At 43.8% G+C, this 22,134-nt stretch overlaps 2 protein-coding genes across 7 annotated transcripts in view; one reads left to right on the top strand and one right to left on the bottom strand.

Annotated features, from left to right (window-relative positions):
• Positions 1 to 1,970: 1,970 nt before the first annotated feature.
• DTX3L (deltex E3 ubiquitin ligase 3L) lies at positions 1,971 to 11,822 on the bottom strand. The gene is made up of 5 exons (XM_061405645.1): positions 11,547 to 11,822; positions 10,321 to 10,526; positions 5,612 to 7,147; positions 4,991 to 5,208; positions 1,971 to 4,130 (listed from the first exon to the last, which is right to left on the bottom strand). The coding sequence occupies exons 1-5, from the start codon at positions 11,734 to 11,736 to the stop codon at positions 4,061 to 4,063; spliced, it is 2,220 nt and encodes a 739-aa protein (XP_061261629.1). The 5' UTR covers positions 11,737 to 11,822; the 3' UTR covers positions 1,971 to 4,060.
• PARP9 (poly(ADP-ribose) polymerase family member 9) overlaps positions 11,814 to 22,134 on the top strand; it is a 29,800-nt gene continuing 19,479 nt past the window's right edge. Inside the window, exons 1-5 of one of the 6 annotated variants that reach the window (XM_061405326.1) lie at positions 11,815 to 11,904; positions 13,575 to 13,631; positions 17,537 to 17,616; positions 18,575 to 18,716; positions 20,555 to 21,405. In XM_061405326.1, the coding sequence (XP_061261310.1) occupies positions 17,602 to 17,616; positions 18,575 to 18,716; positions 20,555 to 21,405 (1,008 nt within the window). In that variant the 5' untranslated portion in view covers positions 11,815 to 11,904; positions 13,575 to 13,631; positions 17,537 to 17,601. Of the gene's footprint in view, positions 11,905 to 12,063; positions 12,391 to 13,574; positions 13,632 to 17,536; positions 17,617 to 18,574; positions 18,717 to 20,554; positions 21,406 to 22,134 lie in introns of those variants that run through there. The other 5 variants (XM_061405238.1, XM_061405060.1, XM_061405510.1 and 2 more) reach the window with 5 other exon arrangements.

Genomic DNA, 22,134 nt, shown 5'->3' with positions numbered 1-22,134 from the left:
GTTGTTTACAGTGATTAAGTTTTGTTCTTCCTGGTAGACAGGGGAGGAGAGATACCATTTTAAATTTATGTCCTAAAAACCATGCTTCTCCTGAGCAAGTCTCAGTGTTATCTGAGGGCTTATATTCTGGGCTATATTCCACAGTTTGGTTCAAATAAAACTCTTTTCTATTCCTATTATAGATTGTTGATTATTTTGTGGATAGAGATATGTATCAGATTCTTTTGTGTATCCCTTGAGGAGGAACTAGGACCCTGACCATTACTGTACAACTGTTTCTTGACCTCCTTTCCTTTGTTTCTGCATCCCCTCACTCTAATTAGCAACTATTTGACCCTTCCCTTTAGAACACAGGGAAGATCTGGGAGGCTGAAATGTTTTCCCTACCAACAAGAAATGGGGGACACGAAAAGGCTTTTGTACCCAAGAGGACCCTACGGTGTTCTGCTCAGTTTTGTGGTGCACCTAGAGAGGGCATGGAAGTTCCATGACCTTTCCCCATATGCATCTCTTCCATCACCAACACAATGGACATAAGTTTGAACAAACTCTAGGAGATGGTGAAGGACAGAGGAGCCTGGAGTGCTGCAGTCTTGGGGTCGCAAAGATTTGGACATGACTGAGCGACTGAACAAAATCTCTTCCATCTGGCTGTTCCTGAGTTATATCATTTTATAGTAAACCGTAATCTAGTAAGTAACCTGGATTCCTGACTTCAGTGAGCTGCTCTAGCAAATTAATTGAGCCCAAGGAGGAGGTCTGGGAACCTCTGATTTTATAGCCATTTAGTCAGAAGCACAGGAACAATCTAGACTTGTAATTGGCTCCTGAAAAGGAGGACAGTTTTGTGAGACTGGGCCCTTACCTGTGGAATCTGATGCTATCTCCAGATAGTGTCAGATTTGAGTTGAACTGAAGGACACTCAGCTGGTGTTGGATTGCTTAGGGGAAAATCCCACACACTGAAATTGTGCAGAAACTGTCTTTAGGGAAACATCAACTATCTCAGTATTACTCATAATTCTCTTTTTTTCCTTTGGAGACAAAGGTGTCTTGATTTGCCAGAGCCTAGTGAGCCATCAATGGCACCCCACTCCAGTACTTTTGTCTGGAAAATCCCATGGATGGAGGAGCCTGGTAAGCTGCAGCCCATGGGGTCACTAGAGTTGGACACGACTGAGCGACTTCATTTTCACTTTTTACTTTCATGCATTGGAGAAGGAAATGGCAACCCACTCCAGTGTTCTTGCCTGGAGAATCCCAGGGATGGGGAAGCCTGGTGGGCTGCCGTCTATGGGGTCGCACAGAGTCGGACACGACTGAAGCGACTTAGCAGCAGCAGCAGCAGCAGCAGTGAGCCATCTGGGTAATGCAGTTTTAATGCTGGAAAGGTGAAATGAAAACTGTTGGAGCCAGGAGGGACAAGTGTGCTCTGATAGGTTACTATGTATGCTTTCTTAGGAGAGAAGAGGTGAAACCCTGCAGCTGACTTTTACTTTTGTAGTAACCTATGTGTTAAAGAGGAAAAATAATAAGAAATGTGATTTTTACAGTTGAACATGGCAGCAGTGAAGTTAATAGTAGTTAAGTCTATTGTGATACTACTTAGCAACAGCTACACACACAACTGGGCTTCCCAGGTAGCTCAGTGGCTAAAGAAACTGCCTGCAATGCAGGAGACACAGGAGATATGGGCTCAATGCCTGGGTCGTAAAGATCCCCTGGCGGAAGGCATAGCAACCCACTCCAGTATTGTCTGGAGAATCCCATGGACAGAGGAGCTGGGTGGGCTACAATCCATAGGTCACAAAGAGTTGAACATGACTGAAGCGACTGAGCACACATACACAAAACCAAGCAAAGGCATCTGCCCAAGTGGTATGCTGCACACTGAATGTATTGCAGGAAACACCCAGAATCTCAACCTTAGGAAAAAGAAAAAGGAAATGGAAAAGAACACAGACAATATGTTCCTAAAATGGAAATAACTTTATTTATAGCAAATATTGATAATAATACCTTCCACAGAGCAAAAGCAGTAATCCAAAGGCTCGACAACCACTCACACTATGAAACTTGCACACACGTTGCAATCAAGGATCCAGATCTTAGCAGGAACCAAACTTTTCTTTTTTGAAGCAAATTTAACTAACATACCCACAGACACAAAACAACTAATTATAACTCTATGACTTAAATGAATCACCAAAAACTAAACATCTAATCTGATTTGAAACATCTAATCTGATATATATATACCATTTACCTTAAATTTCCTCAACTCTCTGAACAAAATTTAAAATTTTGGGGTTTAAAATTTTTCAAATAGGATTTCCTCAGAGGAAATCTACTTTGAGTACTGTGCAGGAATCCATTTCTGAGAGAAGCTCAGAATAATGGGAACTCCTCAGGCTTCTCCATGGAGGAGAAGACCCCTATAGGAGGCAGTACAACTCTGGGCACAAAAGCCTTGGAATCACCCTAACTCCTTCAAATTACAGCACCGCTACTTATCATGGGACCTTTGTTAAGGTACTTACCCTTTCTGCACATCAGCTTTCTCAGTTATAAAATGGGGATACTAATAGTATCAACAGCCCAGATACAAAGTTCTTATAAAGGGGACAAAATAAATATACAATATCAACTATTACTGTCTGACCAAAAAATTGTATGCATGTATTTTTAAGAAAACAGCATCTCATTCATCATTTTTGGAAAAAGACTGGAACATGGATAATGAGATAGTTTGCTATTAAAACTTGTGAGCTGGAAAACCATTTAGAAGTAAATTTTGGCATGTTGACATTTCTTACAGTAGGTGCAACTCGAGCCTTTTCTCTGTTCAGTCATTATGAGAGAGAAATAATTTAAGGGAGAAAGCATGACATGGTGGGACTTAGCAAAAGGAGAAAGTGCTGTGGGGGCTACAGTTACTGAGAAAATGATAGTCTACGGGCATTTTTGTGATTTATCTGTTAAAACTCAAAGTAGCGTAATATAAAAGTACAATAATATCCAGAGAGAAAAAATGCTCAGAGATGTGTAGCATTACTATGGCAGGGGAAGTGCACACCATTTGGCAGATTAGAAGGATCAGCAGGGAGCAAGGACAAAGTTTGGCCAGTCAGAGTTCAGAGGCCATAAGTTCTGGAGTAACAAACTCATTTTCCTCAATAAGTGGTGAGGACTCCAGAAATGGCTTCCAAAGCCAATGGCTTCCAAGAACTCTGCCAAAGATTTAGGGAATATATATTTCTCTGCTGGGTTATTACCAACTTGAGTCAGGCAGCAAAAATTTATTAAGCATCAACTATACACTAGGTTCTGTGTCCCAAACACTGGTGGCTCAGATGGTAAATCTGCCTGCAGTGCAGGAGATCCAGGCTTGAACCCTGGGTCAGGAAGATCCCTTGGAGAAGGAAATGGCAGCCCACTCCAGTATTCTTGCCTGGAAAATCCCATGAGCAGAGGAGCCTGGAGGGCTATAGTCCATGGGGTTGCAAAGATGTGGACATGACTGAGCAACTTAAAGAGAGAGATTCCATTTATTACCAAAGGTTGCTCAATTTCTGTCCTGGCCATGGGATAGGCAGAGGAATGTGGTTCTCTAATTTTTCACAACCAAAGCCTTCCTCCCCTCCCCTGCCTCCATTCAGATTAGGATTTTACTCTTAGGATAGAGTTTAAAGGGCAAACAAACCAAACTAAAGGACTATCACAGAGATGGCAATAAAAGGAGGATCAACTGGCATCGAGTACTTCAGCTGAACAACACAGAAGGTGATTGCAATTCACAGCACTTCACCCCTGTAACCCCAACAGTGATGACATGTGAATGAGGTGCAATACCTTTGCAGCAAAATTACAAAGATCTCTGGGGCTTTTTTCATCCATAAAATATAACACTCCAGAAATGACAACCTTGCATATACAAACCACTTCTTGAGATGAAAAAATGTTTAAGGTGTTTTTACTCAAGGATTTAGATTAGAATTTACTCTACTTCAACTGTGCCTTTTGGAAGCTTGGCTCAAGACATCCTTTTAATACAGTCTTTTTACTCAATTCCTTTATCTTTCAGCTCTTGTTTGACACGTTTCAGATAGTCAGGATCAGGATAACCATACCTGCAGAAGAAAACATGCCCTTAGCTTCACCACAGATGTTTTTTAAAAAATCTGTACAGTAGGTCCTTGGCATTAACATTCAGAGTTGCGGATATTTACAAACCATCCTGAAGGCCAATGACTGATAATCATTTGTAAGTGTGCTGAGGTGAATCATTTAGCTGGTGAATAGGTCTAGCTACCTGCCCAGGATCTGCCTTCTAACAAGACTTTAATTTCAGCTCATGGTTAAGCAATGATTCTCATAAAGTTATAATATACTATATTTCTATGGAGGGTAATCATTTTGCTATAGGAAGATTTTCAAATTTGGGGAATTAAGTCAGGATATATTCCCTTTTGAATACCAAGGGTCTGAGTTATTCTATCTGAATTTCATAAAGAGCAATTGGATTGCCCATGATACAACTTCCATTACCATTAACTAAGACTTTTCTAGAGTTCTATTAGTCAAGTGAATTTAGGATCTCTACTGGACTCATAGGAGAGGAGGGTAGAAGAAAGGGTGATCTTAAAAGAAGGCACAGTGACATTCCTAGGCTCTACCCTTCAAATAGATGTGGAATATTAAAATTATACCAAATTAAATCACCTTGGATACCATTTACTTGCATTCTGAAGATCCACTCCCCTTTGATGCAAAATTTATGAACTGTATGATACTTTGTGGTTGGAAGGTAGAAGGTCATGGGAACCAGTCTTTCTGTCTTTGAGATTATCATCCCTGATTAGCATCTGTCAAAATACTGCATCCAGTCTCACTGATATAAACTGTCTCCTTACAGTCACATCTTCAAATTGCCATGTTTTATGACCTCTAAATTCTATTTAGCAGCCATTCTGTTTCAAAAGGTTCTCACCTTTGTGATCCTCCAGTCCTGGATGTTTTGTGGTGGATATCATTCCATGTAATGACACCTGAGACTCCTAATGTTCGAGACTCCCCCACTGTGAAAATCAGTTTTTGGTCAAAGGCCCTACGAAGCAGACGCAAAACCTCGTTTCCTTCCTTGTTATCAGGCAAGTATGCAGTTCGCCGTATTCCAGAAAATCTCTCCCCTGGGTTTGGGTGTTCTTTCTGTATGAAGGCAAGAAAATGTCACATGAAAACATCCGTGTCTAAATTTCACTACATGTGTAGATGTGTTCATATGCAGATAGAGCAAACAAAAAACAAGAGCACTGAAGGTCTGCTCATATTCCCCAGATAATTCATATTTCTCCTCTTTCCCCAAATTCATTCTGGGAATACAATTCTCCTTCCAATGCACAATCACCACCCATCCCTTCTCTGCCTTAATAGACAAGAAAGATACCTGTTATAAGTAAACCAAGTACTTTTTACTACTTAAAAAGTGAACTTTATAAATAAGCATTTAACTGTCTGGGAAATCTTCTGCCAATTGGTAATAGAACAGTCCCTGTTGCTCTGATAATCTCAGTTTACTGGAAAGAAATTCATGGAACTCAGAAACACTTACTGTCTGTATGCCTCCTTCAATATCATAAGTAATTTCAATGGTGCCACAGGATTCATAACCTGGAAGTGAACTTCTTACAACAAAGGTACTCATTCTTCCGTCTGGCTGATTCCCTTTCTGGACACCATAGGAAGTCTGGCACACAGGACAGACTGGCTTATATGAGAAGGCTGCCTGGATACAAGGGCTGCAGAATTTATGCTTGCACTTTGAAAGCACTTGTTTGTTGCTAATGGTGTTCAAACAGATGGCACACATGTCCTGTTCCTCATTCATTTCTGACACCTCAGAACTGGCGGGGTGCTGCAATGTTGGCGGAGCTGTTTTTGAATTATGACTATCAGTGTCCATGAGTGTTTCATTCCATTTCTCTGTAGCTGATGGAGACACCCCACATCTGTTTAAGACATACTGTTTTGCCTTTGTAAGATGATTTGGCAACCCAGTCAAAGTCATTGACTCTCGATTTAGCACAAAGTGTATATCTGGATGCCTTTTCCTAAAATCATCAGAGAACTTTGTCCCATATAAGTGTTTTCTCTCCTTGCCCAAAAGTTTCAGCGAAAGAACTTCTCTCGTAATCTGACAAGAGACATATTGATAGGTGTCGATGAAACTTGAATAAGCATGTATGGATAGATCCAAATCCTTGGTTTTGGGTTCAAATTGAATGCAGGTTTTCTGATTTATCCCCAAAATGTTACTTTGAGTGTTGTACTTTTTTTCTATCTTTGATATCTCCTGGGATAATTCTGCTTCTAAAAGCTTATAGTGAGCGGTATCAACCTCAATTCCCTTCATCATGTGCTTAGGAGTCAATATTTTCACAGGTGGCTTGACAAGACTTTCAAAATTCTTTGAGTCAAGAAAATCTTTGGCAGCTGAAATGTCATCTGCGGTCCCAAGGAGAGTTAATTCTCTTCCTTTCTCCTTTATGAGGAGCTTTGCAAAGTGGTGATTTAACTCCTCCTTGATTTTGGTTGCCTGCTTACTGTCTGCTACGGCAACACATTCCTGCTTCAGAGTCTCTACACACTTCTGAAATTCTCCAACAAAATTCTTGTGAGCTGCTTCGAGGTCACCTGATCGACTGGAGGTGAAGTCTAAATAGACCATATTCGGAGAACTTGCCTGACTTTTTATTTTTGTACCAAATTTTTTCTCTATGGAGGCTATTTTATCAGGGTAGGAGTGTGTAAAGTATTCAAAGAAAGCCAAGGGAACTTCAAAACGGCAGCTTTTTTCTTCTGACCTGCTTTCTGGTTCGAAGGGAGAAACACAGCTGTTCCTGTCCTGCTGACTGAGTGGCTCCCTCTCTGATGTCAAAGGGGAAGATTCATGTCTCTGCTCCCTTTCCAGGAGCAGTTCACTTAAGAAGCCATGTACTTTTTCAATATCTCTGAAGTTACCACAGATTTTCTCAGTTCCATCGTGGTCCTTCACTCGTTTGACGTTGGGGCAGTGAACAGTGATGAGGTCCCTCTGCTCTTTAGAGAACAGTTGACAGTTCAGTTCTGCCGTGACAGTAAGAAAGATCTGAAATTTTAAAAGAGAACAAATAAAATGTATTAAACATCCAGGTCTATGTTCTCCTCTCAGTAGAATGTCTAGAGATGAGAGAAATAACCACGACGACTTCTTTCAATTCCTTTCTGCAGAGCAGGCAATGTACTGCAGCCCAGAGGCACTCTTGCCCTGATAAAATAGCCAGCCCTGTTTGCACACTGGAATCGCCCAGGGAGGAAAAACAGCTGAGGCCCAGGCCCATCTTCAGAGATTGTGATGTAAATGTAGAATCTGGGCATTAACATTTCTAAAAATCCCAAGGACAGTAAGTCTGGATTCTAGAGCTGCCACTGTTGATTTGACCTTGACGAGTCGGGTGGAAGGTAGGTGAAGTGAGTGAAAAAGTGAAGTCGCTCAGTTGTGTCCGACTCTTTGGGACCCCGTGGACTGTAGCCCAGCAGGCTCCTCCGTTCATGGGATTCTCCAGGCAAGAATACTGGAGTGGGTTGCCATTTCCTTCTCCAGGGGATTTTCCTGACCCAGGGATTGAACCCGGGTCTCCTGCATTGGAGGTAGACACTTTAACCTCTGAGCCACCAGGGAAGGAGGTTAGGTAGGCACTTCATTTTCTTGGTAAATTGCTATGTTTCTGACTAAAGGGTGTGAGCCTAGGAGGGGGCCATACATGTGAGGATTAAGTTTTTTCCTGTTATTGTTTTTTCTCTCCTATGCTCCTCCTTTAAAAAAAACAAAAAACAAAAAACAAAACTAGCCCCCTAACTGCATGCAATGTTGCTAGTCCCTCTAAACCGTGGCCTTTAGAAACTCAAATATGAGAGAAACCCCAGATTAGGCAAAAAAAAAAAAAAAGGACAGTGGCAAATTGAACATAATATAAAAGCAAGATTTTGTTTAATGTTTTGTTCTCCCTCAAAGTCTTTGCATAAGCTGTTCCCTCCTCATGTAACACTTTTCCTCTAGATCTTCCTTCAAAATGTTTCCTGAATCCAGCTACTTCTCACACCTCCATCAGGACCACCCAGAGTCCAATGTCATCTGGCACCTGGCTCACTACAGCCCCTCCTAACTGGACTCTGACCTTCCACTTCCGCATTTTCCTAGACTCAGCCCTCCACACAGCAGTCAGAGGGATCCATGAGAAATGTGAATCAGCTCACTCTACCCCCCTGCTCGAAACTACCTAAGGATTCTCCTAATATCTAAGTTGAAATCCGAAGTCCTGACCTTCATCCCTCAAAGACCAGACTTCTGCTACCTCTTCAAGGTCCTCTCTCGCTCTCTTGTTCTCTGCCCTCCAGCCACACTGGCCTCCCTCCTTGAAGCTTCTGGGCTCGGGATATAAGCTCCTGTCTGGGTGTGTTGGGGGTGGGGGTGGCTGTGTCAGCTTTACACTTGTTATTTCCCCTCTGCCTAAAATCTTTTTCCCTTAGAAATCCACTTAGCTAGCTCCCTTACTTTGTTCATGTCTCGACTCAGAAGTCACCTCATTTGAGAGGTTTTTTCCCAATATCCTATTTAAAATAGTAGTCCTTTACTATCATTTATCCGATGGGGAAACAGTGGAAACAGTGTCAGACTTTATTTTTCTGGGCTCCAAAATCACTACAGATGGTGACTGCAGCCATGAAATTAAAAGACACTTACTCCTTGGAAGGAAAGTTATGACCAACCTAGATAGCATATTCAAAAGCAGAGACATTACTTTGCCAACAAAGTTCGTCTAGTCAAGGCTATGGTTTTTCCTGTGGTCATGTATGGATGTGAGAGTTGGACTGTGAAGAAGGCTGAGCGTCGAAGAATTGATGCTTTTGAACTGTGGTGTTGAAGAAGACTCTTGAGAGTCCCTTGGACTGCAAGGAGATCCAACCAGTCCATTCTGAAGGAGATCAGCCCTGGGATTTCTTTGGAAGGAATGATACTAAAGCTGAAACTCCAGTACTTTGGCCACTTCATGCGAAGAGTTGACTCATTGGAAAAGACTCTGATGCTGGGAGGGATTGGGGGCAGGAGAAGGGGACGACAGAGGATGAGATGGCTGGATGGCATCACTGACTCGATGGACGTGAGTCTGAGCGAACTCCAGGAGATGGTGATGGACAGGGAGGCCTGGCGTGCTGCGATTCATGGGGTCGCAAAGAGTCAGACACGACTGAGTGACTGATCTGATCTGATCTGATCTGATCCTGCTTTATGGGCTTCCCTGGAGGCTCAGTGGTAAAGAATCTGCCTGCCAATGCAGGAGACGCAGGTTCAATCCCTGGGTCTGGAAGATCCCCTGGAGGAGGGCATGGCAACCCACTCCATGGGATTTTCCCAGCAAAATCCCATGGACAGAGGAGCCTGGTGGGGTACAGACCATGGGGTTGCAAAGAGTCGGACACAACTGAGTGACTAAACAACAACAAATTCTGCTTTGTTCTTCCTAGCAGACATTTATCACTGGTAGGTATTTTATTCCCTATCTATATGATTACTATTATTATCTGGTTCCCTAGAACGTAAGGTCCCTGAGGGCAGGGTCTGCTTGTTCCTGGCTGTACCTTTGGCTCCTGTGACAGTGCCTGGCACATAGCAGGCAGTTGATTCTGATTTGTCAAATGTCTCTGCGTGGCTGGTCCCTTCTCATCATTCAATTCTCAAGCCAAAGGTCATCTCCTCAGTGACTTCTGGTCAGAAATACCACAAACTCCTTCTCTTTCCTTGCCCCAGCCCTGTCACTCTCTAAGGCAAAATCCCTTATTTTCTTCTTAGCACATATCACTCTCTGAAATGACTTTAGTTATTTTGTTTACTTGCTTATTGTATATGTACTTCTCCGTCCCCAGCAGGGACCTGTCTGTTGTGTTCACCTCTGTGTACCTCTCAGCTTCCCTGGTGGCTCAGATGGTACAGAATCTACCTGCAATGTGGGAGACCTGGGTTTGATCCCTGGGTTGGGAAGATCCCCTGGAGGAGGGCATGGCCACCCACTACAGTATTTTAGCCTGGAGAATCCCTACAGACAGAGGAGCCTGGCAGGGTACAATCCATAGGGTCACAAACAGTCGGATACGACTGAGCAACTAAGCACAGCTGTCTCCCAATGTCTACAGCAGTGCCAGGCTCATAATAAATCCTCAGCAAATGGTCCTTGGACTGGAGAGGAAGTTGCAGGAACATTCATAGCTCCCTTCAATACCTACCTTCGGGAGACAGGAGTCCACAGCATTATGAATGTCCTTTACATTTGGAGGCTTCTCACCGTGCCTTGCCCCTTTTTGTGGCTGTGTTGAAGAAGACATTATGGTCTTCTTCTCTTCTGCATTTTCATTGGGTTCCAGGAAAATAGTCACAGGTTGGTTGTCAACCACAATTTGGTGCTTTCCTTTTTTCAACACGCCATCCTTACCTTCGGTGGAGACATTAAATATACACATACACATAGAAATGAGAGCAATTTCAAATAACCCTCTTACTCATGCATCTGTACCTTGCCCCAGCACCCTCACAGTAAGGGCTGCTCCCTGTATCCTGGAATGGTGGGTTAACTAGAGCGTGAGGAGCCTATTCAAAACTCCAAAAAAAAGAAAGTCACTCAGTCCTGTCCAACTTTTTGCCATCCCATGGACCATACAGTTCATGGAATTCTCCAGGCCAGAGTACTAGAGTGGGTAGCCTTTCCCTTCTCCAGGGGAATCTTCCTGACCCAGGAATCAAACTGGGATCTCTTGCATTGCAGGTGGATTCTTTATTGCAGCTGAGTCAGCAGGAAAGTCCCAAAACTCCAAAGAAGGCAGCTTAAGTTATACTGTAGAAAGGAAAGCTTAATGCTAATGGAATATCATCCACTCATTAGAAGTCACATTCCTGAAACTGTCACCAGTTTCCCATTTCAATGTCATGGAATAATGCTCATCATAAATCAAGTGAGAAGAGCAGGAATCAAACAGTAGATTCAGGTTTATAACTACATATATGTTTGCTGACACTCAGAGGAAAAGGCCAGGAGGAAATACACCAAAATATTCATATTGTTTTTCTCTGGGTGTTTTCTTCTTTATTATTTTCTCCCCTTTTCTTAGTATCTATAACTCTTGCAATTCTAAAAAACAAATCAATGGAATAATGATGAAAAACATCAAAGTGAAATACCTAAGTGACAGAGGGGTCTGGGGGCGGCACGGGTGTTCTGTCAACACCGGGACCCCGACAAGTAAAAGCCAGGTCAGAGACTGGGCACTTCAGCGCTGTGTCCTCTGCGTTGGGGTTGCGTCTGTCAGCAGGAGCCCCCACTTACTGGCTCCCACCGAACGGTACCAGATTTTCTCCCACCCTCTGTCCTAGATAAGCTTGAACTGGGTCTGCATGGAACGCCCGGGGGGCCCCTCCAGGGACGGCGGTTGCCACCCAGCCCCGGCCCTCAGCTCACCCGCCCTTTTGTTGAACTGCACCCGGAAGGTGTTCGAGTTGGGGTCGCTGGGGTCCAGGGCCAGGACGGTGCACTCCCCGCCGCCCGATTCCCGGCTCTGGAAGTACTTTTCCAGCTTCCATTGGAGGCGCGTGCAGGGATGGGACGCCCGCACGAGCAGCGGGGACGGCGGGCAGAGGCTCGAAGCCATGGCTGTCGCTCGAGGATGGCGCCGCGAGAGGCGGCGACGCAGCTGGGCTGGGCCGGGGCCGCCCTGGGGCGCAAAGTTTCAGTTTCGCTTTCCCGAAGATCGTTCTCGGTTCCCGGCAGAGCCGCACCCCCTCCTCTCTTCGCCGCCCTCCTGGCCGCGGACTGCCCGGTGAGTAGGTCCCATTCTCTGTTCCCCGGGGGGTGGGCGCAGAGACTTCCCGGGGGTCCTCTCCTGCGGCCTCGCGCCAGGGGCGGGGAGAGGCGCGCGAGAGACTGGCGCCCAGTGCTGGGCTTCCCCTGGGAGGATGGAGACGGGGCAGATGCTCAAGTCAGAGAAAGTTTCTCCTGAGTTTGTGATTCCTTTTAACTCTTATTGTTACTGTTATTTGCAGGGAAAATGTAATTCACATGCTAAGTTCAGATTAAACTTACCTACATTCCAAAAAATTTGAATTTGTTCACCTGAATTATGCCATACCACCTGTTACCTCTCTCTCACGCAGTACTTTAGACTGGCTCTTCGGGCTTTTCCGCCCTCCTTTCTCCATTTAGCCAACAATGCTGAACTTCATGGGGGCTTCCCTGGTGGCTCAGGGTTAAAGAATCCGCCTACCAATACAGGAGACCCAGTGACAAGGGTTCCATCCCTGAGTGGGTAAGATCCCCTGGAATAGCAAATAGCAACCCACTCCAGTATTCTTGCATGGAAAATTCCGTGAACAGAGGATCCTGGTGGACTACAGTCCATGGAGTCGCAAAGAGTCAGACAGGACTGAGCACGTATGCACTGAACTGCAGGGCTGCCCTGTGTACTACGGAATAAAGGTGAGAGCCGAGGCACCACACCTCATCTGCTGGTAACTGGAGTCAGACTTGTGACTCAAGAAGCAAAATCTCTCAAAGCCCTCAAGAGGAAGTCTGAAGTAAAGCAGAATCTTAAAAGAGAGAAGGAGAGGGAGGGATGGGGCTCATCAAAGGCATAGGGACCACCGTATGTGAAGCACAGAGGTAGCACGGAGGCTTTGGAAAGGATGTGATGAGTAAGGGAGATGACAGAGGAAGGGTCTAGTGGAATATAATGTGTCTAATAGACATATTGGGCTTCCCTGGTGGCTCAGATGGTAAAGAATCTGCCTGCAATGCAGGAGACCTGAGTTTGATCTCTGGGTTGGGAAGATTCCCCTGGAGAAGGAAATGGCTACCAACTCTAGTACTCCAATATTCTTGCCTGGAGAGCTCCAAGGACAGAGGAGCAAATATAGTGTGAGCTACATATTAATTTAAGATTTTTCAATAGCTAGAATTTTTAAAGTACACACAGGTGAAAATAATTTTAATTTTATGTTCTTTTGGTCACAATATCCTAAATTAATCATTTCAGCATATAATCAATGTTAAAAACTTACTAAGGAGATATTTTACACTCTTTTTTGTCATCGTAGGTCATTGCAATCCAGTGTTATCTCACATTTGCATCATCTTTCAGTTGTGCTTAGCCACATTGCCACATTTCAAGTGCTCCAAGAGCTGCACGTGGCTAATGGCCCACACTGGACAGCACAGTTCTAAATGTCGAAAAGTCTTGAAGATCAATAGGGAGATATGGAAGACAGATAAGTAGGGCAAACAGGAGAGTGATTCATCAGATGTGCATTTTAGAAAGGTGGTGTTGGCAATGATGTGGAGGACACATTTCCATGCAAGGGTGAATGGAGGTGGAGAGGTCAGAGATAAAGTTTTTGCACATGTCTGGTAAGACTGTAAATGGGTGAGTCTTTATACAGAACAATTTGGCTGTACTATCAGAATTATGACTGCATATTCATTCTTATTTTGCAGGTCCACTTCTAGGAATTTGTCCTGTTGATTGATTAGCACCTCTGTGAAGTGACCTATGTACTAAGTTGTTCTTTTCAGCCTTTTTTATAATAGCAAAAGATTAGGAACCACTTAAGTGTCCATAAGGGCTTCCCTGATGGTTCAGATGGTAAAGAATCTGCCTGCAATGCAGGAGACCTGGGTTCGATCCCTGGATTGGGAAGATCCCCTGGAGGAGGTCATGGCAACCCACTCCAGTATTCTTGCCTGGAGAATCCCCATGGACAGAAGAGCCTGGTGGGCTACAGTTCATGAGGTTGCAGAGAGTTGGACACAACTGAGCAACTAAGCACAGCACATAGCAAGTGTCCATAAAAGGGGTTGCTGCTGCTGCTGCTAAGTCACTTCAGTCGTGTCCGACTCTGTGCGACTCCATAGATGGCAGCCCACCAGGCTGCCCCGTCCCTGGGATTCTCCAGGCAAGAACACTGGAGTGGGTTGCCATTTCCTTCTCCAAAGCATGAAAGTGAAAAGTGAAAGTGAAGTTGCTTAGTCGTGTCCAACCCTCAGCGACCCCATGGACTACAGCCTACCAGGCTCCTCTGTCCATGGGATTTTACTAGTAGTTGAATAGCTTACAATGCATCTATACGATGGAATATAGGCTAACATGGAAAGATCTCTAGGATACCTTAAATAGAAAAGGTAAGATGCAAAATAGTGCATATTAGATGCTACCTTTTGAGGATGGGCCCAGGCTCTGAGGAGCACTCTGCCCAAAGCTGGTGTCCCAGAGCTTCCTCCCCAAGAGGGCAAAGGCCCAGAGGTGAAGGAGAGTTTGGAGAGCATCAAGTAGTGCCATTTCATAGCACTGAAGTTCTGTGGGAGCGTTAGGTAAGTAAAAGGGAGGCAGGGAAACTGAAATTTCAAAGAGACCCTTGGACGCCAGGCTGAAGAGCTTGAGCTTTACATAGACAATGGAGTCTGTTGAAGGTTTTGAGCAGACAGTGCTTCTCAATAAATGTCTACTTTATGAGAGTTTTTTTTTTTTTAAATGCTACCTTTTGTGTAAAAATGCCCCTGGAAGGATATTGGCAAAGCTAATAGCATTGATTGCCTCTGGGAAGGGGATTTAGTGAGGGGAGTAGGAGGGAGCCGTTTATATGTTCTAAATTTGAACCAGTAAATGTACCTGGTAACTATTCAAACAATAAAGCATAAAATAACGTACATTTAAGTCTTTAAAGAAAATGTATTGCCATAGCTCAGTCAAGGAGCCCTGAAAGCTGTGAAGTGAAGTGGTATCCGTGGGCAAGAAGGGTAGGGCCACATCCTTCCGTGATTTAGGTGGACAGGGCCCTGTGATGAACTGAATATGAAACAGAAGAGAAGATTCTAGATTTCTGACTTGAGTAGATAAATGGTGTATTGTTTACCAAGCTGTGGAATCCAAGAGATAAAGCATGGATTTTGGAGGGATTGGGTGAGGGTAGGTAGCAATGTTGGAGAAGGCAATGGCACCCCACTCCAGTACTCTTGTCTGGAGAATCCCATGGATGGAGGAGCCTGGTGGGCTGCAGTCCATGGGGTTGCTAGGAGTCGGACACGACTGAGTGACTTCACTTTCACTTTTCACTTTCATGCGTTGGAGAAGGAAATGGCAACCCACTCCAGATTTCTTGCCTGGAGAATCCCAGGAACGGGGGAGCCTGGTGGGCTCCCATCTCTGGGGTCGCATAGAGTCGGACACGACTGAAGCGACTTAGCAGCAGGTAGCAATGTGGGGAGTGGAGATGAGATTATGGATCCAGATTTTCAGAGGCTATGTTGAGGGAACTATGGGACGTTCAGGTAGACTTGAAAAATTCAGCTCAGGAGAGCCATAGCTAGAGTTACAGTTATGGGAATCATATTTGCAGCTGGTGAGCTGAAGTCATGAGAGTAGATGAGATCACATTTGGAGAGTATTTAGAAAGAGTTGAGATGTGCCTCTCATAAAATCCTGGGACAGCTGATGAAGGTTGAATCCAGTTGAAAGGTCTGTAAAGGCAAAGTGAGAGGTGACAAGAACCAGGGGAAGATGGCATTGGAGAAGCCTAAAAGCAGAGGTTCAGGAATCAGGTCATGAAATTAATGAAACTATAGAGAAGGGCCAAATAAAGAGTAGGAAAGAGGAGAGGAGAGTCCACTGGAGTTAGCCACCTGGAAAACACTGATGAGCAGTTTCAGAGAAGGCTTGGTGTGAACTGGGAGCCAGACTGCTGTGGGCTGAGCAGGCGGATGGACAGAGAGTCAACTCCTTCAGCCGCCCATGAAGAGAAAGGAACATAGTAGGACCAGCAATGAAAAGTTGGGAAGTCTTTTGTTGCTGTTGTTGCTGTTAAAATAGAAGAGATTGAGTGTTTGGGGCCATATGCTCCTTTCCGTGTTTCTAATTACTTTGGGGTTAAAAAAGTGCCGCCCCATACTGACCAGTCTGTCCCAATGCCTTAAAAACTCCCTGATGAAAAAAAAAAAACAAAACTCCCTGATGCCTCAGCGGTAAAGAACCCGCCTGCAATGTAGAAGATGTGGATTCCATCCCTGGGTCAGGAAGATTCCCTGCAGAAGGAGATGGCAACCCACTCCAGTATTCTTGCCTGGGAAATCCCATGGACTGAGGAGCCTAGCGGTCTACAGTCCACAGGGTCGCAAAAGAGTTGGACACGACTAAGAACTAAGCACAGCATAGCACATCAAAAGCAAAAACCCACCGGAAGCCCACAGCAGAAGCTCTCAGTTTTCCTTCTTTTATGAAAACAGCAGTGCCCTCTGGAGGCAAAAATGTGTCTTCTCCTTGCATTTTAGGATAGTACTTGGACTTGCTTTTCCTGACATTTAATAATAGTGCTCTGATACTGCAGGTAGCTGTACAAAATTTTCCTTCTGCAAAAGCATTAGAAATGATTTCAGAGGGCCTCAGGCGACTATGTGGCAACAGGTGTGAGCAGCTGTGTCTTTAAGCACTTTTATTCTTATTCTCCCCAGTCTTTAATTATGTTAGAAAAATCATTAAAATGTGTTTTCCCAGGGTTTCTGATTTTTATCCACATAATCCCCTTTATAATTAGATCAGGGATATTTATCACAAATTCAATGATGTATATCCCCACAGGCACAAATACAGTTTCCTCTTTCTTCAGGCACTGTCCAGGGGTCTTCACTCATTCATAGGCTGGTTTTCTTTTTTCTTTCTCTTTTGACTTTCCCATGTTTTATTAAAAATCTTTTAGGGTTTAAATTTTTTATTTTGCTGTTGTCTTTTTTTCCTGAATGCAATAGTCAAATTGCACAAATTGCAATGTATTCTCAAGTCATTTTTAATTAATTAATTTTAACTGAAGGGTAATTACTTTACAACATTGTGGCAGTTTTTGCCATACATTGACATGAGTCAGCCGTGGGTGCACATGTGTCCCTCCATCCTGGACCCCACTCCCACCTCATCCCCCTGGGTTGTCCTAGAGCACGGGCTTTGAGTGCCCTGCTTCATGCATTGAACTGGCACCGGTCATTGTTTTACATACGATAATATACATGTTTCAGTGGTATTCTCTAAATCATCCCACCCTCGCACAGGCTTGTTTTTCCTCATTGCTCTCTGAATGCTGTGCTCACGTGTCGTCATCTTTCCTCTTCTAAAAATGTAAAAGCCTACTTCATCCTTCAAGACCTGGCCCTAGCCTCACCTTCCCCATACAGATTTCCCTGCTGTAGCCCATACAGCTCTTTGCCTTCTCTGAACTGCCATTATGGTTTCAATTGGAAGCTCTCAGTAAAAGATAAAAGGTAAACAACAGAAGCAAAAACAGTGTTTGCATGTTCACCAATGGAATGAAAAATAACTCAAGATCAGAAATCATGTTTGGTCTTCCGGTTGTGTATCCTCACCAAATTCCCTAAGATGCTCATCAGTGCTTATGCATCCTTCTATTCATTCCTAGAAGGGGGCTGCCATATTTGGGAAACGCAAAACAGCAAACATTGAAAGACCTCAGAGACCTTGAGGATGGACTTTTCCAAGGTAAAAAGCATAAATGTGTAAGTTATAGACTTTGATCAGCACATCATAGTTCTTTCTAAGATAGCAAAAATTCTGGGATTTCCAGTTTATACTTGGCAATCTTGTTTGGTTTTAATATCCCAATAAAAGTTTTCTCCTTGCCTCATGTGAGAGATGGGGAATCAAGGATGTGCTAATATAATCAACAGAGTCAACATGAGGATGGGTGATTTTTTCAGAATGTTGCCTCAGTATCATTTTCATTTTCTCTGCTCAGCAATTCTACTTTTGTAGCATGAGGGGTGGCGAAGAAATGGCAATGCACCCCAGTATTCTTGCCTGGAGAATCCCAGGGACAGAGGAGCCTGGTGGGCTGCTGTCTATGGGGTCACACAGAGTCAGACATGACTGAAGCGACTTAACAGCAGCAGGAGCAGCAGCATGAGGGGAGGAGGTGGAGGGAGGAGAAATAAAAATAAAGGACCAGGAAAAAGGCACCTCATTGGTTTATCCTGAAAAGTCCACATTCAGGCTTATGTCATTATATAAGCCATTGAAAGTGGGTCCTTTCAGGTTGATGGGGAGGTGAAGCTGATAGGCTTTTGTCCCCATTTCTTCTGTTCTGTCTAGAGGAACCCCACAAGGCTTTGGAGATTGGAGTCCTCTCTGAGAGTTTGGGGTCTTTTTGGTCTGTGACCTTTGAGCCTTTTCAGGTGGTAATCTCCAACCCTTCATCTCATCCAGAATTAAAAGTACATTGGCCTCTAGGGAAGAGGGGTAGAGTCAGTGTTGGCTGGAACACTTAGTATTTCAAGTATTCCAGACACATTGATCAAACAAACATGTTCCCCTTCCCCTCTCCAACCCAGTGCTCTTAGGAAGATTTCTGTTGCTTTGTGTTTATGAAACTGTATTTGTCATCAGTAATCTGTCAATTATTCCGTCTCGATAATTTTGAAACCACTCTTGCTTTTCACAGGGTGTTGGGGCAGCAGCTGACAGTGAGAAACCAGGTAGGATCACCTCACTCTCACTCTTGCCTCAGAAAATCTTTGCTCACATCTTTCCTCAGTGGAGAAAGGGGAATACAGAAGGAGACTATCTCCCCCACCAGCGCTCAGGTGCGTGACTGCAGGGCCTTGTGGGGACCCGGCACATGTGTTCTCTAGGGCTCCCGTTGGTCCTGTCCTTTGCACACAAGATGGGAGACTCTTCTGACAACAGCCCTAGAACTAAAGCTGGCACGAGAGGTGACCCACTGATTGTCTTCTTGCTCAGCAAGGCTTGTAAGAGCCAGCCTAGCCTCACCCTAGGATGAGGCTGACCCCTTTGAGATTTTCAACCATGGCACAAGCCCATAGGCTCTGACAACTCATGTGCTGCTGCTTTGGGGTAATTGAGGCCATTAGAGGTCTTTCTAGATGGCTCAGATTAGAAATGGGAATTGAAGTAAAAAAAATAATCAGTTACTGTTGTTCAGTTGCTAAGTTGTATCTGATCCTTTGGGACCTCATGGACTACAGTAAGCTAGGCTCCTCTGTATTCCACTATCTCCAGGAGTTTCCTCAAATTCATGCCCACTGTATGGGTATGCTATCTAACCATCTCATCCTATGCTGCCTGCTTCCCCTTTTGCCTTCAATCTTTCCCAGTCAGTGAAATTACTACATTGTATCTATTTTAGGACACAGATTTTTTTTCGGGTCTCTGAAATAAGGCTGCTCCCTATCCACTGATAGGTTTATTTGGCATCGTTTTTCCTTTCTTGGTGGCATATAGTAATACTTTAGACCCCATGAACTACAGTGTCACAGGTCAGGTTCTCCAGGAAGCAGAAAATGAGATGGAGTTAGGGATGCTGAAGGCTTATTGTGAAAGGGAAAGAGAAGAAACCAGATTGGACAGTTGGAGCCATCAGACTGTAATGAAAATCTGGCAAAGCTCTGCCAGCCTAAAGATTGCTCATGGGCGAAGTTGGACATCAGTGGCCTTATCCAGCTATTGATGGAGCCCCCTGAGAATAACGTGACCTGGGCTGGAAAGCTGAGGGGCTAACACCTGGAGGCTGTTGGCTAATCATCCTCCCCGCTTCACTAAAGGAGGACATGATCAGTTAGCGCATCATCTTGCTGCCACCTGCGGAAAATACTTTCTAGCCAATCAGTTTTAATTCCACCAAAATCATGCTACAAAACTAGAATATGATGAAGAATTATTTACTGTCCTGTTGTCAGTGCTCCTCCCGTCTCCTGGACCATGCCCCCAGGAGCATCCTTGACCAATGACTGATAGAAGCTGGGTAACCAGCTCTGTCACCCCGGTGATGTAATTCTAAGACGCATGGTCTACACTGCCCCTCTGTGGAGTTAAGCTTCATTTTCTTTGTAACATCCCCTTTATTCATTTCTTTCCTTTCCCTGTCTCACTTTCCCACTTGATTCTCCCCATCCCATGCCCCTGGTGTTTTCTGGGATAACCTCCCAAATAAATTTATACTCAACCCCTACCTCAGAATCAGCTTCTAGCAGAACCCAAGCCAAGATGTTGACAAAGGCAAACAAGTTATAAATAAAGCCTCCACATATTTTTGACTCATAATTAAGTCTAATACTTGTGCCTTAAGAATGGGTCTTCCCAAATGCGCTATTTTTATGTAGGTTTTTAAAATCTATGAACCTTGATAAACAGTTTCATACCACTGTTATTGCATCATGGTAGCTACCACCAAGTGGGTATTTATTGTATGGCAGGCACACAGCTAAGCACTTTATGGTGATACCATGGAAAACTCTTAGATATCCTTGATCTAAGGAATAAGGGAGAAGCAGGAAGAGGCCTAGAAGTCATCTCTCTTTTTTGCATAGAGGAAGCTCAGTCTCCTGGTGTGAAGTAGAATTAGATCCTTTTCAAAGGACCCCTTGCTCATTTCTTTATTTTTTTATCTTCTCTCCTTTTCCAGAGATTGATACTCTCAGAGGAAACTACAGTCAGCAAATTCCCATTAGTCATGACAACTTCAAAATTTTGAAAAATAATGAGAGTCTGCTGTGTGAAGTCCTCCAGAATAAATTTGGCTGTAACTTTACCTTGGTGTCTCCGGCCCCGGAAGGTAACAACGAGTCTCTACGAGTCTTCAGAAAAATGCTGACTCCCAGGGTAGAGTTATCTATCTGGAAGGATGACCTCACCAGACATGCTGTTGATGCTGTGGTGAATGCAGCCAATGAAGAACTCCTGCATGGAGGGGGCTTGGCCCAGGCCCTTGTGAAAGCTGGCGGCTTTGAAATCCAAGAGGAGAGCAGACAAGTGATTTCCAAATACGGCAGAATTCCAACTGGTGAGATAGCTATCACAGGAGCAGGGAAGCTTCCCTGCCAAACAATTATCCATGCTGTTGGCCCTCGGTGGTCACTGATGGATAGCCAGGAATGTATTGATAAACTGAAAAGAGCCATTGTAAATATTTTGCGTTTTGTCAGCAGTAAAAATTCTATGAACATTGAGACAGTAGCAATTCCAGCCCTGAGCTCTGGGATTTTCCAGTTCCCTCTGAGTCTGTGTACAGAGATCATTGTGCAAACTATCAAAATTTATTTCCAAAACATGCAAATTGCCAATAATTTTAAAGAAATTCACCTGGTAAGCAATGAGGACCCTACTGTTGCTGCCTTTAAAACCGCTTCAGAAACCATCCTAGGGAGGAATGAGCTTGAATCCCTGGTAAGTCAAGGAGCCACCCAGCCTTTCAATACTATGGTTGTGAACAGCATGACTCTTCACATTGTCCAAGGCCTCATTGAAAGGCAGGAGGTAAGTCTTTATTGTATTCTCTTGCACTGCCAAAGGGGTTCCCTGAACTGTGTATTACCTAGCAAGTATGTTTTGAGCATATACTATTTCAAACATGGTTTAGAAAGTATCTTGTTTAGGTTAAGAGTATGGATTTCAGAGCCAGACCATCTGGATTTCAATATTAGCTATGCCATTTACTAACTGGATGACCTGAATTGAGTTAACTTTACCTTTTGGTCCTCAGTTTCTTCATCTGAAAAATGAGGATAATAATAGCGCTTTTATCTCAGAGTTGGAATCAGAACACATAAACTGCTTAGAATAGAACTTGGCATGTGATAAGTATTTATAATTATTGTTACCATTATTCTCAAGCACCATGAGAAAATAGAACAATCTTTGATTCTAAAGACGTAAAAATCTACTGTGTTCTTTTCATATAAAAAGATTCTCTAGTTGAAACGTCTCACTGGGGAGACAAACCATCTGAATATTTCTAAAGCAAGCTATCAGTAATAATAAACAAAAAATCTCAATACAAAGTGAATTCATAATATTTCAGAGTATGTACATTTTTGTCACAAGAGTGGAGTATAGTAGATCAAGAAGGATTATTTCAGAAGATACGAGTTTGAATTTGATCTCAAGTTATGATGGTTATGAATTGGCAGGAGAAGAGGCCTGGGTAGTTAGAATGACTTAGCAGAGAGATACAGAGAAATTGACAGATCAAAAGTTATAGGCTGG

The sequence above is a fragment of the Bos javanicus genome, chromosome 1, assembly GCF_032452875.1.
Source record: "Bos javanicus breed banteng chromosome 1, ARS-OSU_banteng_1.0, whole genome shotgun sequence".
Taxonomy (NCBI): Eukaryota; Metazoa; Chordata; class Mammalia; order Artiodactyla; family Bovidae; genus Bos; species Bos javanicus.
This window is presented reverse-complemented; position numbering and strand designations above follow the sequence as displayed.

Coding starts and splice junctions, on each gene's coding strand:
- DTX3L (XM_061405645.1), bottom strand. CDS start 11,736: ATGGCTTCGAGCCTCTGCCCGCCGTCCCCGCTGCTCGTGCGGGCGTCC. Junction 10,527..11,546: donor GCAGTTCAACAAAAGGGCGG/GTGAGCTGAGGG, acceptor TCTCCACCGAAG/GTAAGGATGGCGTGTTGAAA. Junction 4,131..4,990: donor AGGACTGGAGGATCACAAAG/GTGAGAACCTTT, acceptor TTTCTTCTGCAG/GTATGGTTATCCTGATCCTG.